At 39.0% G+C, this 21,238-nt stretch overlaps 3 protein-coding genes across 3 annotated transcripts; 1 reads left to right on the plus strand and 2 right to left on the minus strand.

Annotated features, from left to right (window-relative positions):
* The first annotated feature begins 158 nt into the window (after positions 1-158).
* Positions 159-11,135, plus strand: LOC307261460 (adhesion G-protein coupled receptor F3-like). Its single transcript, XM_080042009.1, has 15 exons — positions 159-278; positions 388-528; positions 612-718; positions 1,142-1,200; positions 1,303-1,427; positions 2,939-3,166; positions 3,599-3,859; positions 3,961-4,098; positions 7,196-7,313; positions 7,657-7,735; positions 7,939-8,118; positions 8,455-9,792; positions 9,875-9,916; positions 10,451-10,486; positions 10,583-11,135. Exons 1-15 carry the CDS (start codon positions 164-166, stop codon positions 10,640-10,642), a joined length of 3,027 nt encoding a protein of 1,008 aa, XP_079898135.1. The 5' UTR covers positions 159-163; the 3' UTR covers positions 10,643-11,135.
* LOC307261461 (ankyrin repeat domain-containing protein 66-like) lies at positions 11,015-12,341 on the minus strand (the record flags this gene model as incomplete). Its single annotated transcript, XM_080042010.1, has 3 exons — positions 11,015-11,105; positions 11,310-11,538; positions 12,203-12,341. 3 exons carry the CDS (start codon positions 12,339-12,341, stop codon positions 11,033-11,035), a joined length of 441 nt encoding a protein of 146 aa, XP_079898136.1. The 3' UTR covers positions 11,015-11,032.
* A 1,411-nt stretch (positions 12,342-13,752) lies between these two features.
* On the minus strand, positions 13,753-20,553 carry LOC307261637 (tudor domain-containing 6-like; the record flags this gene model as incomplete). The annotated part of the gene is given in 8 exon segments (XM_080042220.1): positions 13,753-13,810; positions 13,923-14,059; positions 14,164-15,557; positions 15,563-16,164; positions 16,299-16,689; positions 16,942-17,414; positions 19,995-20,129; positions 20,376-20,553. Coding segments are annotated over 8 exon segments (3,336 nt in total). The 3' UTR covers positions 13,753-13,784.
* Positions 20,554-21,238: the final 685 nt, after the last annotated feature.

A 21,238-nucleotide genomic window follows, 5' to 3' on the forward strand; every position in this document is an offset into this window, starting at 1 on the left:
CTTTTTCAGACCCCAGGACAAGGTAAAAAAATACATATTTTGAGTTTTAAAAATTGCCTCTTTTTTCCGGCATGCTATTGTTTTTAAACAGATATATTGTAGTTGGATTTTTTTTATATATCAATGTTTGTCTATTTTGCCAGATCTAGGCAACTCAACACAAATGCTTTATGCCAAACTGCGAATCGACGAAAATGCAATCGCAAACATAACTGAGATACTGAAGCCTTTTGTGACAAACACGGCTCAGGCGGTTGACGAACTTAAATGGACAACAAGTAAACATTTCTAATATTTCAATTATTTCATGCTCTCATTGGTGGTATTTGCTGAAGAAAAAAAAATGTATATCCTCGACTAAAACTATTATACTTTTCTTCTGATCAGCCTGTGAGAGATTCCCCGACCGGACACAGTGTACTTGCGAGACAGGCTACAGTTGGAGTGATAAAGTTTGTCAATCTGAGGTCAAGAAGAGTTGCAACTTCCCCCAAAACTCCTCCGGCACGTGTGTTTCCAACAACTCAGGTACTGAGTCTGTACTGGCAGGTGAATATATGTGTCTGGCCGAGCATGCAATTGTCTAAAACTGACAACTTTTTTCTTCGCAGTTACCCTGAATGGGTCTGTTACTTTTCGTGGACCACAGTATTTAGGTTGTCTGGCAAAAGAAAGCACTGTGCAATTTAAGAATTGTAATACAAATGTGTCAAAACAGGTAAAAGCAAATATTTCTCAATAACAGCACATTATTTAAAGGTGGAGTCAGCAATTCTGAAGAATGCTTGTCAAATCACTTTTTGTTAAAATCAGTAAATACCACCTGCTACCTGTACATACTGTGTGTGCCCTGAAAAAAAATTCCATGGTTAATACACAACCTAGGCTCTGTTAACGGGCATATTGCTAGCTATGGTGGTCCCCTTTGTTTACAGAGCCTAGGCTGTGTATTAACGCCAGATTTTTTTCAGCACACACAGTACAGACAAGTAGGGGACTGTGAGGAGATGTTTACTGATTTTGAAAAAAAAATATTTTGACAACAGGCATTTCCGAGAATTGCGTCTCCACCTTTAACGAATACACTTTTATCAGATATGTTGCCAAAAAGTAATAAGTGTTTGGAGTGGTTGCCTTTCAGCTGCAAGAAGTGTACAGCACTTTGAAAGGATTTGACACCTTGAAAGTTATCGGATACAGGTACTTGCTTTGTTTACGAAATAAAATAACTTTATTTTCTGAATATGTAATTTTTTCTGTTTTCAATATTTGAAATACATTTTTTTTTTACCCTCAATGAAGGGTTGGAAGCGTCATCGCAGATTTTGAGGTCACCATTGCTAATAAGGTCAATCCACAAGATTTAATTGACAAATCAAAAATCCTCATCAGCGACCTTTCTGCATCACTGGAATTGAAAACCACAGGTAATTTTATCTAACTCAGGGTGGCATGCACTAGCACCTGTCAGGATTCATTTTAAACTTGGAGTGAATTAGGGTTTGTAATCCTTAAATCTAGTCTTTAGTTAAGCCTTAAATTGAGATAGTTTTAACTGAATTCTGACTCCACCATAAAGGAGCATCTTAGGGTGTATTCACACATGGAAAGTCCGTTAGTTCACTTGCTTTGGTCCAGACCAAATAGAATTTAGATTTTTTTATTTGGTGTGGTCCACTTTCATATTGCCCCTTTTGTAAGTGCACCAGCATTACGAAGCAAAACCACACGTGATCGGAGATCATTCATTCATTGGACAGACATTCTGGGGTGGAGAGAAGCAGGAAGAACAAAGTAAACACTGCGTATTTATCATTGATATACTATGGGGTTAAAATAATAAAAAGGCCTACATCTAGCCTATAAATAAAGAAGAAAAACATCAAATTATTGTTGTTTCATATGGTTATAATATGTAGCCCTATGTCAATGCCACGTTATGTGGCTTGTAGCCTACGATGTGATTAAGCTGTGTATCAGCTTGGTGTCAGTTCGGTGCAGTTCAGCTCCAAACTGACACGGGGATAGTATTAACGGTCCCGTTGGGAAAAAAAATAAAAACACACACTTCATTCAAAGCGCAGCGTGAACCTGTTGACACTGTAGGCCACGGAAGACGCTCCTCTCTATCTGATCGCTGAACACATCAGCATGTGTACGCGTCATTATCAACTGTTATATTTTCGCTCGGGGCTCCCGGTCAAACCACAACTAATCTTCTTAACAATGGCGACAACAACACTATCCCATAATGTGAAGCTCACGGCGATTTATTAAAAAAGAAAAGAAAGAAAAGGCGCAGTGCTTCCTGCAATTGGGTCGGATCGAGTCCAGCCAAATTCACACCACAAATGAACTGCAGCAGAGTGCGTTTTGAAGCGCATCGAGACCACCTCTTCAGCTGGGTCTCGGAGCGTTTGTTTGGTCCGCCCCGAGTGCGATTGCTGTATTCACACATGTCTGAAAGATGTGCACCGAAGGCGGAAGTGCACCTGAGTTCGTTTCAACCTAACTAAACATGGCATGTGTGAATACACCCTTACTGACTGATACTTATTTTTAAATAGAGAGTGCATTCCAGGGCCAATTCACCAAAATAACACTCCAACAACAATGAATATTAAACTTCCTCATTTACCTTGTGAATGTGACAAAAACATTCCCAACTCAAGGCTGCTATCTTACTGTTTGTCTATTAAAAAAACAGTCAACAGAGATAGAGAAGTCCTTCAATTCAGATCATATTTAGCTGATAAAGACGGTATCTTATTGTATGTTCTTACTAAAATGTATGCATATAGTTTTGGTTTAAATATGAGGAGGCTTTAACATTTTTGGTTCTGCAGTTCAAACTGCCAATCCAATTCAAAATAGATAAAATTAGAAAAATGTTTGTTGTGTTATTTTTTTTTACAAATTAATTGAATATTTTCTGCAGGTGTTGTCCATATAACCATGCCATCTGACCGAGTGCCTTACAACAGCAAGCGTGACGTAAAGTGCACATTAAAGGAGGACCTGGGAGGTCCTTCCATGATCCTTCCATCATGGACACTGAGAAGAGATGAAAAATATGTTGACATAAATAATGGCACAGGCTCCCATGTGACAATTGACACAAAGGAGACCAAAGTTGAACTTAGTGACATAACAGAACTTTGGGCAGGTAACGTTTGTTTCAGCCATTTATATGTTGTATAACTTCACATATTTTCATATTTAGTATACGAGCTAGCTTACAGTAATTGTGTGAATAAGTAATCCGAGGTGGAAGTATATTTACTTAAGTACAATTTTGAGGTACTTAACATTTTTCTGACAGCTTCATTTACTTACTCAGTTACTTTGCACAATAAAAGGGGAACTGACTGCAATGCTAAATCGGAACTTTAACCATATGACCAACAAATTCAAGACATGAAATTGTAATCTCATAGCATGTTCAAGCTGCCTTCAAGAGGCCATTTAAAAAAAAATTAAGATGTTGGAGGGACAGTGGTAAGCTATGTGATGTGTGGGGACTGGTTTGTGCATGAAGGCAACGGTCTAGACACAGTAGCATTTTCTCACGTAAGTGTTATTTTTTAATTTCTCTTAGGGTTGTACACATGTGTCTATGAACAAAAGGACAACGATTATTACACCATAACTCACAGTGCCAGTGATATAATGGACGTATGCCTCCTGCCAAACATTGACATCACCACAGCTCCAGGATATCCTAACTGCAAAGGACGTTCAGAATCAGATTTAGTGAAAGTAAGAGCCATTTGTGAGATACGAAATAGCAGTGAAAATTATACTGTAACATGGAAATCCGAGCACATTGACGCAGAAATAATAGAAATAGAACCGGCAAGTAAGTACAATTTCTTGTGTTCATCTTCTTTCCCCCATTCATTTACATGAGTTTTGGTAAGTTGTAAAAAAAAACATAACATTCAAATGTGATCCTTGCAGGTTCTAAAGGAGCAAAAGCTTATGGAGCTGATGCATTTGTTTCCTGCAGCCAAACGAAAAAACCGAAACTGATATGCACTTTTGAGAACAGGTGCATGCAAAAGAAAAGGGCTGAGATTCCTATCAATATCATATATGGTATGTTTTTTGAATTATTTTTTTTATTATTCATATAAATATTGTTAGTCTTTGTCTAACATCACACCATATTTTTATTAGCAGTGTATTGATGTTTTTAAATTTTACGAAATGTTGCATTCAGATAATACCACAACTGAATGGAAATTATAATGTCCAGTTTCTTGTTCTAAATCTAACTTATTTAATGATGAGAAGCAATCCTGGGAAAAGTTAAAAATAAAAAGATGAGATGATCTTGATTAAAAAACAGTTTGAATAAAAAATTATGGTAACACTTTACGATAAGGGTACATTGATTGACTGTTAGTTAATGCTTAGTTAATCGTTAATATGCATTAAGTAAGTATTAACTAAAAGTTGTGCCTAGTAAATTCTTAACTAAGCATAGTTCATGCTTAACCAACCATTATTAGCAGTTAATAACTAAACATTAACCGTTTGTTTATGCTTAATAAGAATTGACTATGCATTAACTAACCATTAATAGCATCAATTAAGAATTAACTATCAGTTAATTAATGTACCCTTATTGTAAAGTGTTACCAAATTAATTAAATAGGTAAACAAAATAAAGATAAAAAATAAATTTAAAATAAGATATAGGGGAGAACGGGGTAATCTGAGACACTTTTTACATTTGCTCCCCTCTAAGCGAGCTAAAATGATTTATCACTCAAATTTACACATTTCCCATTAATTCAGGATGTTTCCTAGAAATTGGCATTAGCAGAATTTTTTCAAGACAAAAGGCAGTGAAAATATGATTGTTTTAAAAAAAAGTTGTCATGTGGCTCACTTTACCCCAGCTGTGGGGTAAACTGAGACAGACCAGAAAATCAAGGGGATAAAGTTAACCACTTACTTTTTCCACTCTGAAACTACCATAACAACACATATTGTAAGTTAGAATCCTGAAAGCTAGCCACACATTCCAGAACTAATGTCGGACTAGTAAAAGAATGATGGGGTTTTCAATTAAGCAAAGTACATTTTCTAAACACTTACTCTGAACAAAATCAAATACAACACATTATAATTCAAAAGGTTTTAATAAGATTCAAAGGGACTTCCGGGTTACAGAGCATGGGGTAGGTGCGATCGCTCTATAGCTCCCACTAATTATTTCAGACCTAACTGATTAAACCCTATTTTCATAGATTTTTGTTGTGCTTGTGTTGCCGGTAACACTGATACTGTTTTGGAGAAATGTCTAGAAGAAAGAAAAACGCAAAAAGAGATTCGGCAGAGTCAGATATGTCCTCGGACAGCGTGGTTAGCATGGACATTGGTGCTAGCACAATGGCTTCCATTTCGGATCTGCTTGAGCAGCATAGAGCAGCCACCGCTGAGTTTAAATCCATAGCCGCTGAGTTTAAATCATCGTTCGCCAGCATGGACACTAAGCTGGACAACATCCAGGCCATGGTCTCAGGCCAGGGGAAACGTATAACCGATCTCGAGGAGAATGAATAAGATTCAAAGGAAAGATAGAACCAATTAGATTAGAACACAGTCTGGGGGTCAGAACACAGGACCCTTAGAGCCAGCTTGTGTCTGGGGGTCAAAGCATAGGAAAATCAGAACCAGCGAGAACAGCCTGGAACTCAGAACACAGGAGAAGACCCAACTGGATTATAACATCAGCCTGTCATATCTACAACTAGGCCTACTCTACATTCCAGCCCTGAAGGTTACAGGGAAAGATGAAGAGGTGCTCTTTCCGTGCAACCCGATCTCACGCCGAGGCGTGAGATAGACACGCATGGACCGGCGTGTCTATTACACGCCTTGCCTGACCAGGGCGTGTGAGTTACACGTGCACCTCCCGTAGTCAAGATGGCCGCCGCGGTGTTCCGTCAATGTACACGCGCACCTCCCGTAGTCAAGATGGCCGGCGCGGTGTTCCGTCAATGTTCTATCTATATTCTAACCTCTCCCTGTCCCCTTGCCCTAACCCTAACCACCCACGCCAGGGTGTTTGTCTGCGGGGCTGCAGCTGGATAGTATTGAAATGCTGGGAGAACATGTCGGCCCCTGTTGGTGCTATTCCTCCGTTCATTTAGACGGGCGGGAGGTGCGCGTGTAACTCACACGCCCTGGTCAGGCAAGGCGTGTAATAGACACGCCTGTCCATGCGTGTCTATTACACGCCTCGGCGTGATACCGGGTTGTTCCGTGTGGTTGCCCCAGGTCATCTTCGTGGTGTATTTCCTTGGCATAATGGCTTTTCTACAATGTGTATGACATTAAAATAAAACATATGTTATGTAATATTACATTAAAATATGTTTAAGACTAAACTTAACTTGTGCCTCATGGTGGCTCACTTTCCCCCACCACCACAATTTGAGAAAAAACTACCTCTCTTAGCATTTCAGGCTAATCTTTAGCTAATATCATCACATGGTTTTTATGTGATGGTAGTTCATCAACACGTATGATAGAAGTTTTTATACGTGAATACATTTGCTTTGGCACAACAGTTGATTAGGTTGACAGCAGGAAAATTTACTTTTACATGCAAAATACCTATTTTGGTGAAAAAAACATGCTTACCACAGCACCATGAGGTCCTCTCTTTCATGGCCAAGGGGAAATGAGAGGGGCTTGAAAACATATATCTCACATGACCATAAATAAAATGTTTTCCTTTGCCTAGATAAAGGGGGTGGCTCACATTACCCGATACCTCAGATTCCCCCTTTCTCCCCTATAGCATACATATAGCCTTACTTCAGGCAATTTCCACTGCCATGATGATATAGTTTAGAGTTAAATATGTTAGTACTTCTTATAATACCACTTCTTTACAGAAAACGTTAGTTCATTTGAGTTTAGATTATTGTTTCACAGATATATTTTCAAAGGACAAAAATTAACTGACCTGTGACACCTAATGTTTGGTGGAATTAGGGATTTTTGGACACTGCAAGATTTGGATTAGAAATATTTATTTAAATGTATGTCTCAATGATCCTCACAAGCTCTGATAGAATTTCATATTAACTTATTCTCCTTGAAAGCCATGTTTGTACGGATATAAGACATGAAATGAGTGATAAATAAGCCATTAACTTTTTCTTCTTGATAACAGAACCTGATGCCTTCTGTCATGCTGAAGGTGATTGGGGAGACACCAAAGCTGGATTCGACGCCGTGTTAAAATGCAATGACAACTCAGCTGGACAAAGACAAAGGAGATGTGTCAATAGGTCTGAAATTTATAATTATGTTTATTGGAAAAAAGTCAGCAGAATTTTTTTAGGGTTAATGCATTAAACATTTTTTCTATGTATAACAGAAAATAAAATAAAATATACAGATACAACATAAAATTGTGAAAATTCCCATCCCAGTTGCTAGTCTTATAAAAACAGAATAAACAAAAGCCTGTTACTATAACAGAAGATCAATAAAACCAATAAAATATATTAAATTTGAGAAGATGAAATCAATGTTCAAAAATAACTTAAAACGAATAATTGATTATCATATCTGTTGACGATTCATTTTTTGTTGATCAGAAAATTGATTGATCGAAAAATTGTTTTTCAGCTCGCCAGAGGCAACTTGGGGAAAGGAGTATTCAGGGTGTGTGAACAATAAAGTGAACGACGTGCTGCAGAAATCAAATGTAAGCCTACCTTTCATGAGGCTATGATCGCCATATATTCATATAAAACTAAGCTGAATATAATATAAAGCAAGGAAATTAAAGAAGTTGACTGTTAGGATGATCTAGTCTATGTATTCAATATTTGAGATTAAATCCTTAGTGATCGCTGACGATTTACATTTTGACACAAATTATTTAAATAATCTCTATTGTTGTTACAGATTGTGGGCATTGGACTTGGCAATCTCAATGAAAACGCTGCATCTGTATTTTCCCTACTAAGAAATGTCACCATTAAGACAGATAATATCGACTCCGGCGCCAATATAAATGCATCTGTTTATGTACTCTACAATTTGAGTCAACAGCGAAAGCTAAAGCCAAATAGTACAGCAACAGATGTAAGTGTTACAGAATGTCCATTAATTTCTTTTTGCATATGAAATATCTGTACTTCAACAAAAACATGACACATTTTTCGATTTGTCTCTTTAACCTTCTTGTAAAATATTTTTGATTGGTCATCTGGAATTCAGGGGTTGGTTGGTTGGTTGGTGGGTTAAATAGAAACATGTATCCAATCACATGTGATTTTGGGTAACAAGCTAACAATAGCAATTTCATAGTAAAGATGTGGATTTCAGCATGCAAAAGAAGGAGAAAGGTATTTTTATAACTTTGAGTTGACATGTTGTACTTAAATCAACTTTAATTAAAACAAGCATCTTTCTTTACAGGACTTTTTGGATTCATCCAGCAACATGCTTGATAAGTCTCTTAATAACTCATGGAAGGCAGATAACGACCATGGAAATGTGTCAATGGCTGAGAGATATTTGAGTTCTGTTGAGGAAATAATTCAGGTGGCAAACTTGACAGATACTAAAAAGAAAAATAATATAGAGGTAGACATTTGCTCGCAGAAATCAGAATGTACAAACAAGGTGTTCAATGTCACCATCATACTAAACAGTCCAGACCCTGGCAGTGTAAAATCAGCTGGGTTCAGAGAACTGCAGGAGTATTTGCCCAACAATGATTCTAAGCAAGAACCGAACAGCATTGTTGTTTCAACAACTACTGAGAGAAGTCAATCAGGTAATGTTAAGGTTAGAATTGCGTTCCCCTTGATCAAACCGAGGCCTCGCAACGTTCAGATGGAGTGTGTCGCATGGGACAACGACGCCAGAAAGTGGTCAAAAGAAGGCTGTGAATGGCAGTCGCATATTGGTGGTCCTAGTGAGGGAAACTGCCTTTGCACACATTTGTCCTCATTTGCCATTCTAATGTCAAAGGAGCCCTTGGAACTCCATGGAATGAATCAATTAACCTACGTCGGACTGTCTGTATCAATCATGTCACTCACCATCAGCCTTGTGATAGAAGCGATTGTCTGGAGTGCTGTAGTTAAGACAAACACTTTATTTTTACGCCACGTTGCCCACGTAAACATTAGTCTCTGTTTGCTAGTTGCAGATTGCTGTTTTCTAGCATCTTCCGAGCCAAAGGATACCCCAGAAATCTGGTGCTTGACCTCTGTGGTGTTGAAGCATTTCTGCTACCTGTCCATGTTCTTCTGGATGATGTGTCTTAGCATCATGCTTCTTCATCAAACAGTTTTCCTGTTCCATAATTTGAGCAAGAAAAACTACCTGAGGTTCTCCCTAGTCTTGGGCTATGTGTGTCCTTTGCTAATTGTGGCTATCACCATACTGGCCAATGGCCGCGGCGCTGAAGGCTCGTACTACTCCAAGGACACATGTTGGCTGGTTTATATTGCACCTCTGAAAGGGTCCATCCATACATTTATTTTACCAGTCGGTATCATTGTTATTGTCAACATTTTCTCCATGGTGGTGGTAATCCTTAAGGTCTTGGATCACCCAAAGAATATGGACAAATCTCATGAGACAGACAAAAAGGCTGCCATGACTGTCTTGAGGACAGTCATTCTTCTGACTCCAATCTTCGGTGTCACCTGGATTTTTGGGTTTGCTGTGATGCTTCTTGACCTCACATATGGAGACATAGCCTACATAGTCAATTATGCATTTACTGCGCTGAACGCATTCCAGGTATGGATAACACAATCTTCCCATACACATTTGGACCAGTAAAAGTATTACTTAACAGTAACTGTTGTCATTTCATTTGCAGGGTTTGTTCATTTTGTTAACCACTTGCTTAGGGGACAGACTGGTAAGTTGGTTTTACTTCTTAAGAGAAAGTGCCAACTTGAATCATAATCTATCTTGCTTTTCTGGATCAATTTAGTTCTTTGGTATTTTTTAAAGATTTTTTTGGGGCATTTTTCATGCTTTATTGACAGTTTGGAGAGACAGAAATGAAACGGGGTAGAGATGAGGACAAAGCCTTAAACCACTACACAACAGAGAGTGCCCCACATTTGAACTATTTATTTCAAAGGACTGTACACTCCATGACTTTGGTGTGCAAAAAATCTAAATGTTCCTTGCATTTTTCAGCAAGGGCTCTTTTTGGGGAATTGTGATACATTTTCAAAAATTAACAAATATCTTAGAATACATTTTTGGATTTAAGGTCACCATTGGGCCTCTACTCCACAATCAGGAGTGTGTCCGAGTTACACTAACAATTTTTTTAATTTTTAGACCTCAGTGAGAAGTTAACAATAGTGCAATTAGACATTTTATGTAAACCACAAGGAGGGAATAAACCATGATTAAAACATTTCTAATCCAATTTTGACAGACACGTGAAGCACTGATTAATCGTCTTCAAAAGGTGGTAAGTTCGCTAAACTGGCTTTACTTTTACTTGCTTTTACAAAAGAGATTTATGATTAATGATTCATTGTATGCATCCATCTCCTATGATCTCCAGGCTCCATCTAATTCAGCAACTGCCAGCACCACAAAGACAGACTCAACATTGAAGAAGTGAAAACGGCCTCAGATATAAACTTAACATGATACATTTATTCTTCTTTTTGTTGTGGTTGCTGTGTTGGTTTATTACCTGTGATATTAGTTCACTGTACAATTTTTATAGTTTGTTTAGGAGATACAGTGTATGTTTCTGACAGGAAGCATTTCCTAGGTGTATTCTTTGTTTTTTCAAATTAAACTACATATTTAAAGTCAAATGTGGTTTAAGTATATTATACGATTTTCATTAGTACTACAGAGCTGAAATGCCACAGAAACTCTGTCAACTTAAAACGCTACAAGGTTGTCTCACATTTTGTTGTGTAAAAGGGAAGTAGGCCTACATTTGAATGTTGCTCTTACAGATGCGGTTTTCTTCATTTTCTTTGCTCTGTTCTGCCCACTCCTAATCCGTGTCATCCATTGAAATCCCTTTTTGGTCTGCCATCTTGCGGTAGGCCTGGCACTCACATTCTGCTCTGCAACACACACAAAACATTTGCTGATTAAACTGATATATGAAATCATTGTATAAGATTCGGATTGTATATTTGAAAAAAATAAATAAGAGATTTGTTTTTAAAAGGAAAGGTTTGATTAAAGTTTGACAAGTATGTTTGATTTATAGAAATAAAAAAAAACAGTGGTTGAAAGAATTGGAAGACTGGGTTTCATTGAATTACTTTTTGAGGAATCGAACGCATTCCCGGTGTCCATATATTTCGGCTATGCGTACTGGTTTATCCCCACAGCAGTCGTCCTTGTCTATAGGTGCATGGAGGGAGTGCAGCAGCCGCAGCACGGACAGCCGGCCAGACTCCGCAGCGAAGTGTGCGGGGGTCCATCCATGCTCCGTCCTCAGACAGGGCCTTGCTCCATGCTCAATGAGGATCCTGACTGTTTCAGCATGTCCTGTGGGAATCATGGCATCGCAGTATGATCACTGATACGACACAGACATTTAAGAACTGTTAACCATTGGCCACACAACTCTCCTGACCTGAACTCCATAGAGAATATATAGAGTATTGTCAAGAGGAAGATGACACACCAGCCCCAACAATTCAGACAAGCTGAAGGCCACTATCAAAGCAACCTGGGCTTCATAAAACCTCAGCAGTGTCACATGCTGATAGCATTGAGGCAGGAATTCATGCAAAAGGGGCCCAAGCAAGTAGCCTACTGAGTACGCATGATAATACTTTCTGGAGGGCCGACATTTCTGTATTGAAAATCCCTTTTTTATTGATTTCACGTAATATTCTAATTTTCTGAGATTTTGAATTTGGGGTTTTCAGAAGCTGTAAACCATATCATCAAAATTATTACAAATAAAGGCTTGAAATATCTCACTGTGCATGTAGCCTAATGAATTCGATTAACCTTTTAATTTAATTTGAATTATTGAAATAAATCTACTTTTGCAAGATATTCAAATTTTTCGAGTTTCACTTGTAGGCTACTTGGATTCTATTGCCTATTTGGTCATATGCCATTTACGGCCAGTAGGTGTATCGAGGTAAAAGGATAGCCGTAAATGTCAGTAAATGTCCACAAATCCACTCACTAGGCTTACCTTTGGCTGCTGCCCAGTGAAGAGGTGTCTTGTAGCTCCAGTCAACGTCTGTCTGGTTGGGATTGCATTTATTTTGCTTCAGAAGCTCCTCAACTTGGTCAAAATCCCCCGCCGCTGCTGCCTGGTGCAACTCTGTCATTTCGTTACACAGGTTGCCTAGCAACTGTTGACTAACACAAGATGGAGCCAAAGAGCTGAAACCTGGGGGAACCTTTCTTTAGGGAACGGTGATGCTGCTGCCACCTGCTGCTGTTAAAGGGGGTGAAACTAGGGTTGTGTATCTTTTTTAGTAGGCTACAGGTTGAAATTAATCAGCATATTGTGCTCATAAAAGATTTAATATCACGTTAAACTATCATCTTATAATAGAATAGCTCCATGCCATACACTGAATAGGCCTATGGTTAAGAAAAAAAAAATCGGATAACATGTTAGCCTAATTAGTGTTGACCCTCTTTGATCCTTCTGTAACCACAGCTTTATCTCAAATTTGATTGTATTGGGTAGCTATTTGATCATGAAATTCAAGACTAAATTCTATGTTATTAGCCTTATGTTATCAGCAGAATTAAAGAGGTCTACAAAAAACAGAACTCCATCTTTATGGTCTTCTAAAATTATTACCTGTACCCACTTAAATAGTGTTCAAACTCTAAAATTGTGGAAACTCGAGTATAAAGAATTTGGATTGAAATGTATCTAATTAGCCTATTTAATTTATGTTCTCTCTGCCACATTACAATTACATTGCCTTGTAACTAGGTAAAACTTTTATTAAGTTTCTTTCTTTGTGAAAATAAAGTTTAATAAAAAAATTAAACAACTCGTCTCTCAGCTTAGCTGTGTTTCAGCTAATGCTTGGGACCCAGCTTATTCCTTTTATTGAGAATATAACCCAGTTTTAAGAGTTTGTTATAATTAAATAAAATATTATAAAATTTGGCACCCTCCATCAATGGTGAAAATGTTATACAAATGTAATTATTGTCTAACTTTAAGATTTATTGATGAAAACACCAGAAGTGCAACTCAGATTTAAGCAGAACAAGAGATTTGTTATTCCATGGTCTTTTGAAAAGATTAGCAACCGACAGAGCCGGCAAAAACAATCTTAAATTAAAATACACAAACTGAAAAAATCACCTCCTTATTCATCAAGCAATATTTATTAACACAAATTAAACACATTGAATTAGTTTATTTTACTTTGTTAAGTGTTTATCTAGAGAAACATGCATTGTCAGTTCACAGAAGTCAAGAATGCACAACTGAGTTTCCCCCAATGAGCATTTATCTGGGTCCAGAACTGTAACAAACAAACGCATAAATTAAATTACATTTAGAAAACATAACATTTTAAAGTGCCTGAATTTAATATCCATTTGTTGCATTCAACTGTCTTAATATCAGTAATTCACCGATCAGTTGTTAGCCATGAACGAAAATGTGTTACTGCTTTAGCTTTTTAAATCACGGACACCCCTGTATTACATGCATTGCACCATTGACCTTACATAGCGCATTAGGTGAGAAAAAAAGATAAGTCCTACCATTAATTCGACAGCTTTGATGACTTTAAACTTCAGCACTCTTCACGATCCCGTTGCACTAAAGATCAGAGATCAATGGTATGAAATAAACAAGTGTTTTTTTATATTAAAAATCTAATAAATATCTTTAAGCTAAAAAGAAAGTGAAGTCTATTTATCTGATTCCTTACCTTCTTCCAAGGCATGGTCTTTGTCCAGCCCTTTCCAGTATTTCTCCATCAGAGTATTCACCACAACTCCACCGCATTCAATTTCCACTGCATACTGAGGAACTGCAATCTCTGCATGGTCTGCATCATCATCAGCTCTGTGAGTTACTTGAGCTCGATACCACTGATTATCACTGGAAAACAGCGAGGCATGGACTGCCAGGGCCAAGAGTCTGTGGGAACATCGTGTCCTGTTGGTGACACTGTCAGTTTGAGTGGTTTATCAACCAGAAGACTATAAAAGTCATCATAAACCTCATCCTTCCAGGAGCCCTTGGACTTATCAAATCCTTTCAAAGAGCACAAAAAGGCCTGAGGCGCCTTCTCCAGCAGACTCTGAGGCAGTCGTCTCACATTCATGATGTTAACGTCAGACTCATTTCCATAGTCAATAAAGATAACATGAAATTCATCATCAGCTCTCTGAGTTACTTTAGCTCGATACCACTGATTATCACTGGAAAACAGAGCAAGGCATGGACTGCCAGGACCAAGAGTTTTTGGGAACATTGTGTCCTGTTGGGCCTGTCCTGCTTCCTGAGCAAGCTTTGATACTTGGTTGAGCATCTCGGTGTTGACATACTGACACCAAAAATAATGGGGTTCCACAATACTTGAGGCATATACCATCTCTGTCTTGTTTTTGGAAATATCAGGCTCTTTAAACACACAAGTATTCACATTTCCTTTGGAAACACTGATATGCATCATGTTGGATTCAGTTTGACAATCTTGGGCGGAAGCTGTTTGAGGGTTTTCTTTTCCAACACATTCTTTGGCAACTGGTTCCCAGTATTTCTGCATTTCTGAACTAACATCAACTCCATCACACTTAATTTGCACTGCATATTGAGGAACTGCGATCTCCGAATGGTTTTCCATGTTGAACACTGTCAGTTTGAGTGGTTTATCAACCAGAAGACTATAAAAGTCATCATAAACCTCATCCTTCCAGGAGCCCTTGGACTTATCAAATCCTTTCAAAGAGCACAAGAAGGCCTGAGGCGCCTTCTCCAGCAGACTCTGAGGCAGTTGTCTCACATTCTTGATGTCAACATCAGTCTCATTTCCGTAGTCAATAAAGATAACATGAAATTCATCATCAGCTCTGTGAGTAACTTGAGCTCGATACCACTGATTATCACTGGAAAACAGAGCGAGGCATGGACTGCCAGGACCAAGAGTCTGTGGGAACATTGTGTCCTGTTGGACCTGTCCTGCTTCCTGAGCAAGACTTGATACGTGGTTAAGCTCCTGGGCGTTGGCATACTGACACCACAAGTAATGGGGTTCCACGATACATGAGGCATATACCATCTCCGTCTTGTTTTTGGAAATGTCAGGCTCTTTGTATTTGCAAGTATTCACATTTCCTTTGGAAACACTAATATGCATCAAGTTGGATTCAGTTTGACAATCTTGGAGGGAAGTTTCTGTTTGAGGGCTTTCTTTTGTGACACATTCTTTGGAAACTGGCTTCCAGTATTTCTGCATTGATGAATTTACATTTATTCCATCACACCAAATTTCTACTGCATATTGAGGAACTGCACAATCTGCATGGTCTTCCACATTGAACACTGTCAGTTTGAGTGGTTAAACAGAAGACTATCAAAGTCATCGTAAACCTCATCCTTCCAGGAGCCTTTGGACTTATAAAATCCTTTCAAAGAGCACAAGAAGGCCTGAGGCGCCTTCTCCAGCAGACTTTGAGGCAGTGGTCTCACATTCTTGATGTCAACATCAGTCTCATTTCCATAGTCAATAAACAGAACATGGAGTGTATTTTCAGTTTTCTGAATTACCTGAGCTCGATACCACTGGTTGTCACTGGAAAACAGAGCAAAGCATGGACTGCCAGGAACAAGAGTCTGTGGGAATATCAAGTCCTGTTGTGCCTGTTCTATCTCCTGAGCAAGCTTTGACACCATATTCAGGTCTTCGGTGTTGGTGTACTGACACCAGAAGTGATGTGGTTCAACAATGCAGGAAGCGTATACCTCCTCTGTCTTGTTTAGAGAAATGTTTGGCCTCTTGTACATTAAGATGTTCAAATTTTCCTCAGGGGAAGAAACGAGGGAATGTTGTGTCATTTCTGGGTCGCTTTTGTCATCTTGTATAAAAGTCTCTGCCAAAGAAGTTTCCTTGTCCTCAAGAATCGCATCTAAAGTTGGTTCATTCAAAGTTATTCTATGTTCAACCTCTGGTACAGAGACATTAGTTATGGACTGTAAATGTATCCTTAGCTCATCTTTAGCACACATTCCATTGGTGCTGTGGACTTTTTCTTCTGTCCTCTTTGTTACTCTTGCATTAAAAAGTCCTCATTTGGCACACCGATACAGACCTGCTGTTCTGTCTGCTGAATGAGACCAGTCTTCTTTTGTTGTGTCAGTTTTGATATCCTCTCTCTGACTTCCACATTTACATTCAGAGATCCATTAAGCAGTTCAACAATAAGCTTCCCCTTTGGCCCTTTAGCCACCACTGAAATGGTCACACTATGGCCAATAACATGATCTGCAAACCACTGGTTGACTTCCTGTGGCACTTCTGCAGGGACATCGAACAGCCCAAGTGGAACAGCCTGTACAGGAACAGACCTGCCGATACTTGCTTCAGTTGGAAAGGGGCAAAGATCAGATTCATTCAATGCAAGGGTTTGGCCATTGTCAACAAAGTGCACTTTAAGTTTTGGAGACATTTCTACTATTTGACCTCTGTACCACTGATTATTGATTGATTGATTGATTAAATTTTATTTCAGACATATCAAAAAAAGACAAATTAAAAGCATGAAAATACAATAAAAAAATATGTTCAAATGATTTCACAAATAAAAATAAACAAAAAATAAACAAAACATAAACAAATAACATTATCATTATCAATGTATTTAGCAAAGCAAATGCCATTTAGTCCAGGTGGGTGATCTGTGATTTGTCGCTGGTCCATTAGTTGTTTAACTTCTACTGCCAACTTCTAGTTGGCAGTAGAAGTGATTGACATTTTCTAAAGACTTTACCCACACTATTTCTTTTCCACCAACCTCAATATCGTGTGTGCAGTAATTGTATGCATCTAATGGGACATGTGGTGGAATTTGCTTGTAAGCTTCAGCCAATTCACATTCCTGAGCCAGAATTGTGCATACACTGTCAGATGGTGTTTCAATATCTACCACATTAAGAGGCATACCTTCATCATCAGATGATACAGATTTTATAATGCATTTCAACCCAATGTTTGGTGAAGCACTCAAATCTACAATCTTCCGAAACTTTGCTAATGCAGAATCAGTCCAAGCGACAGCTGTTGGATTAGTGGGATTCTTCAGATTGAATAAACAACACTGAAAAGCCTGTGCATTCAGTCGTAAGAAATCTGGATCAATGGGGCGCACATCTCGTAGAGGGACCTTTAGAGTTTGACCATAGTCTATAAAGCTTACATCTACCAGAGGCAGGGCTGTACGCTTATTTTTTTAGGTGGTAGTACTGGTGCTAGTGAGCAAAAAAAATCAGTAGCACAAAAATAAATTCAGTAGCACACAAAGTATGATCGAAAACTTGCATAACCTTAACCCATGCATTTAGCTCTAATTACCTTTTAGCCTGTCATCTTGGTCTCATTTGAAATTCTCAATTAATGTCATATCCTAGTGTGTGCAGTAACAATTGTAGAAAAATGAAAAGGGGTGCACTGATTGTAATTTAGACAAAATAATCTAACCTGCCTGCCAATTGCAATTTTTTGCTGATTCAGAATTATTTCTCCCCATAAAATGAATATCTATATATTTTTTGTATATACATATCATTATTATATTCATAATAATAATTTTTTTTGGTAAATGTCCTTCTGTTAATTAAAACCTATAACTTTAAAACATATAGCCTATTAAATAAATAAGTATACATATTGGTACAATTTAGGATAAGTTAAATAGGTTGTTGTGAATGTGTTGGGAGTAGTTCTTCAGTGGCTTATCAGTTATTTCAAACTTTGTTTAAATAGACTACTGTTGTTGACTGCTCTCTGCAGCTGAAGCAGTTGATTTTCAAGCTAGCGCACTGCAGGGCTGTGAAGTGCGAACTTCCTGTTCTTACCGGCTTCAAAAAAGTCAACTCACGTTTAGCTAGTAACATGCTTTTAATGTGAAGGCGCACAAGAAATGTTCTGTTTGCACACGCGCTAACTTAACTGTGTGCCGTCTCCTTCCGGTTATTACCGTTGGTGAAGTGTATTAGACGCTAGAATCGCCGCACAAGCACAGGTCCCGAGCACACATCTTTCACCAGCCAAATTGGAGGGTGGACTCAATAACTTACTTGCCTAAGACTACATTTACCCGAATTTGGAGAGTGTTAATGTAGAGCCCTCTAAGCAGTGTTGTGCAGCACTCCTCTGTGTCTCAAACAGACAGCATCTGCTCATTAGCACTCGTGCGAGTGTACTTGTATTCATCATCGCACGTGATCAATTTCAGTAGCAAATGCGATCAAAACTGTCGCACTGTACAGCCCTGGGTGTAAGTGTGGTGGACATGTGAAAATAATGAATATTCTCTTCCCGTGGGGTGTAAAAACCTGTAAGGATCAGAGAGGCTATAATCAGATCTGCAAAGAGTGGCAGGTTTGGGGGAAGAGCGATCTAAGACTGGATCTAGATAACAATTAAAATCCCCACCAAGAATAAGAAAATGGGAATTGAGATTGGGGAGTTAAGAAAAAAATCTCTTAAAGAATTCTACATCATCGACGTTAGGCGCGTAGACGTTGGCCAAGATGACTGACTTATTGTAAAGTTTGCCTGAAACAATAATAAAACGTCCATTTTTATCTGATATAACGTTTGAGGACTCAAAAGGAATATTACTATCAATAAGGATAGCTGTGCCCCTAGCCTTACCCCTGAAATTAGAATGAAAAAATTGTACACGCCAGCATTTACTTAATCGCCCATGGTCAGAGTCATATAAGTGGGTTTCTTGAAGGAAAACTATACCAGCCCTGAGCCGTTTTAGGTGGGTTAAGACCTTACCCCTTTTCACTTGGTGATTTAGCCCCTTGACATTCCAACTAATTAAATTAAGATTGCCCTTCATCTAGCTCAGTTATGGTGAGAATAAAAAGAGTTGCTCCGATAAGAAAAAGAGTAGCAAAATACAGAGGAAAAGAAAAACACAAATAACTGAAAACACAGCAGGTGATAACTTATCAGCTAAACCCCCAGTTAACACCACCCCATCCCACCCAGGACCCTCCCCATATATTGCTCTAAACAGCAAACCCCAAAAGACCCTTACTAGTCTCACAACAAACATTCCAAGCCTTAACTTTCTGACCTGTGCTAGCTTCCCACATAAGTCTTGTACAATTCACCCCATAACAGCTAGTAACACTATGAACAATCCAGCAAACTGTCAAAATGACAACACACTAAACAAACATACCGTGCTCACCCAACAAATTCGAAATACAAAAAAAAGAACAAGGCGTGAGCTAGACAATCTGTCCAAATGGCAAAAAAATTAAAAAATAAAAAATAAAGAAGAGACACGCTTATCTAGCCGTTTTAAAATAGAGATACAAATAAAAAAAAGCGAGTGAGCTAGACAATACGTCAAAATGACAAGCAACAAAAATGTCACGTTCACCCAGCTAATTTACTCATTTTAAAAAAGGGAGAAAAAATGCGTGTAGTACCATCAGTCAGAGTTTGGCTGGGGATATGAAAAGAGCATTTGTCCACATTGTATACTCACAGCAGGCAATCGTATTTACTTCGGACTCACACCCAATATAGATATGTAGTTAGATGCTTCAGAGACAGATCGCAACCACTTTCTCTCGCCGCTCTGGAGAGTAATCCGAAGCCTCGCAGGGTGAAGAAGAGAGGGACGGAGACCGCGCTGATAAAGCTCAGCCAAGACCCCCCTGTATTCAGCCCGCTGCTTCACGACCTCCGCGCTGTAGTCCTCGTAGAACCGGAGCTTGTGGCCGTGCCGGTATTCCAGCTCGCCCTGTTTACGTGCCTTTCTCATGATCAGGTCTTTAGTCTGGTATCGGTGAAAGCGGATGACGACGGGTCGCGGCCTCTCATGCGGGCCCGGTTTGGGTGCCAGAGTGCGGTGAGCTCTGTCCAGCTCCGGGGGAGAAGGGAGAACTTGATCACCAAAAACCTTGACGAGGAGCTCAGAGAAAAAGGCGGTGGGGCGCGCACCCTCAAGTGACTCTGGGAAGCCCACAATACGAACAGTCTGTCTCCTGCTTCTCCCTTCCAAATCCGATAGTTTAGCTTTCAACAGCTTGTTATCTTCCTGCAGTGAGGAGCACGTAGCCTCAAGTTGCTCCAGGCGTCCGCAAACAGTTTCTGCATTCTCCTCGAGATCGGTTATACGTTTACCCTGGCCTGAGACCACGGCCTGGATGTTGTCCAGCTTAGTGTCCATGCTGGCGAACGATGATTTAAACTCAGCGGCTATGGATTTAAACTCAGCTGTGGCTGCTCTATGCTGCTCAAGCAGATCCGAAATGGAAGCCATTGTGCTAGCACCAACGTCCATGCTAACCACGCTGTCCGAGGACATATCTGACTCTGCCGAATCTCTTTTTGCGTTTTTCTTGCTTCTAGGCATTTCTCCAAAACAGTATCAGTGTTACCGGCAACACAAGCACAAAAAAAATCGATGAGAATAGGGTTTAATCAGTTAGGTCTGAAATAGTTAGTGGGAGCTATAGAGCGATCGCACCTACCCCATGCTCTGTAACCCGGAAGTCCCCTACTGTTTCCGTTTTAACCTGTAATTTTAAATGTTTTATTTATTTTTATTCTTTTTAAATGTTTTAATTATTTTATGTTTTTATTTATATTCATGTTTCTCATTCGCTTTTTTTAATGTGTGCTCTATACTTGATGTATTTTGTTTTTGCATCTGTAAAGCACTTTGAATGGCCTTGTGTCAGAAATGTGCTTTAGAAATAAACTTGCCTTGCCTTTGCCTTGCCTTACCCCTATCCGATGACCCTCGTCCAGCTGTGTAGCGATGCTAATTTTGCCTAGCACAGCTAGTTTGACACAGTTGTTCATGTGAATCATGGATCGCTCATGTTTCTTCAACCTTTCAGACAGATGCTTGAGGTCTGTTACTCCAGTTTCGGTCCAGGCAGAATCAGATGAAGACGTTTTGAAAAGTAGACATGGAAAGCAAAACAGCGCATTTTTAGATCCACATCCAGTTAGCCAAGCCTTTTTCCCAAACCAAGTCCGTGTGA

The sequence above is a fragment of the Ammodytes marinus genome (assembly GCF_949987685.1).
Source record: "Ammodytes marinus genome assembly, chromosome: 15".
Classification (NCBI taxonomy): domain Eukaryota; kingdom Metazoa; phylum Chordata; class Actinopteri; order Uranoscopiformes; family Ammodytidae; genus Ammodytes; species Ammodytes marinus.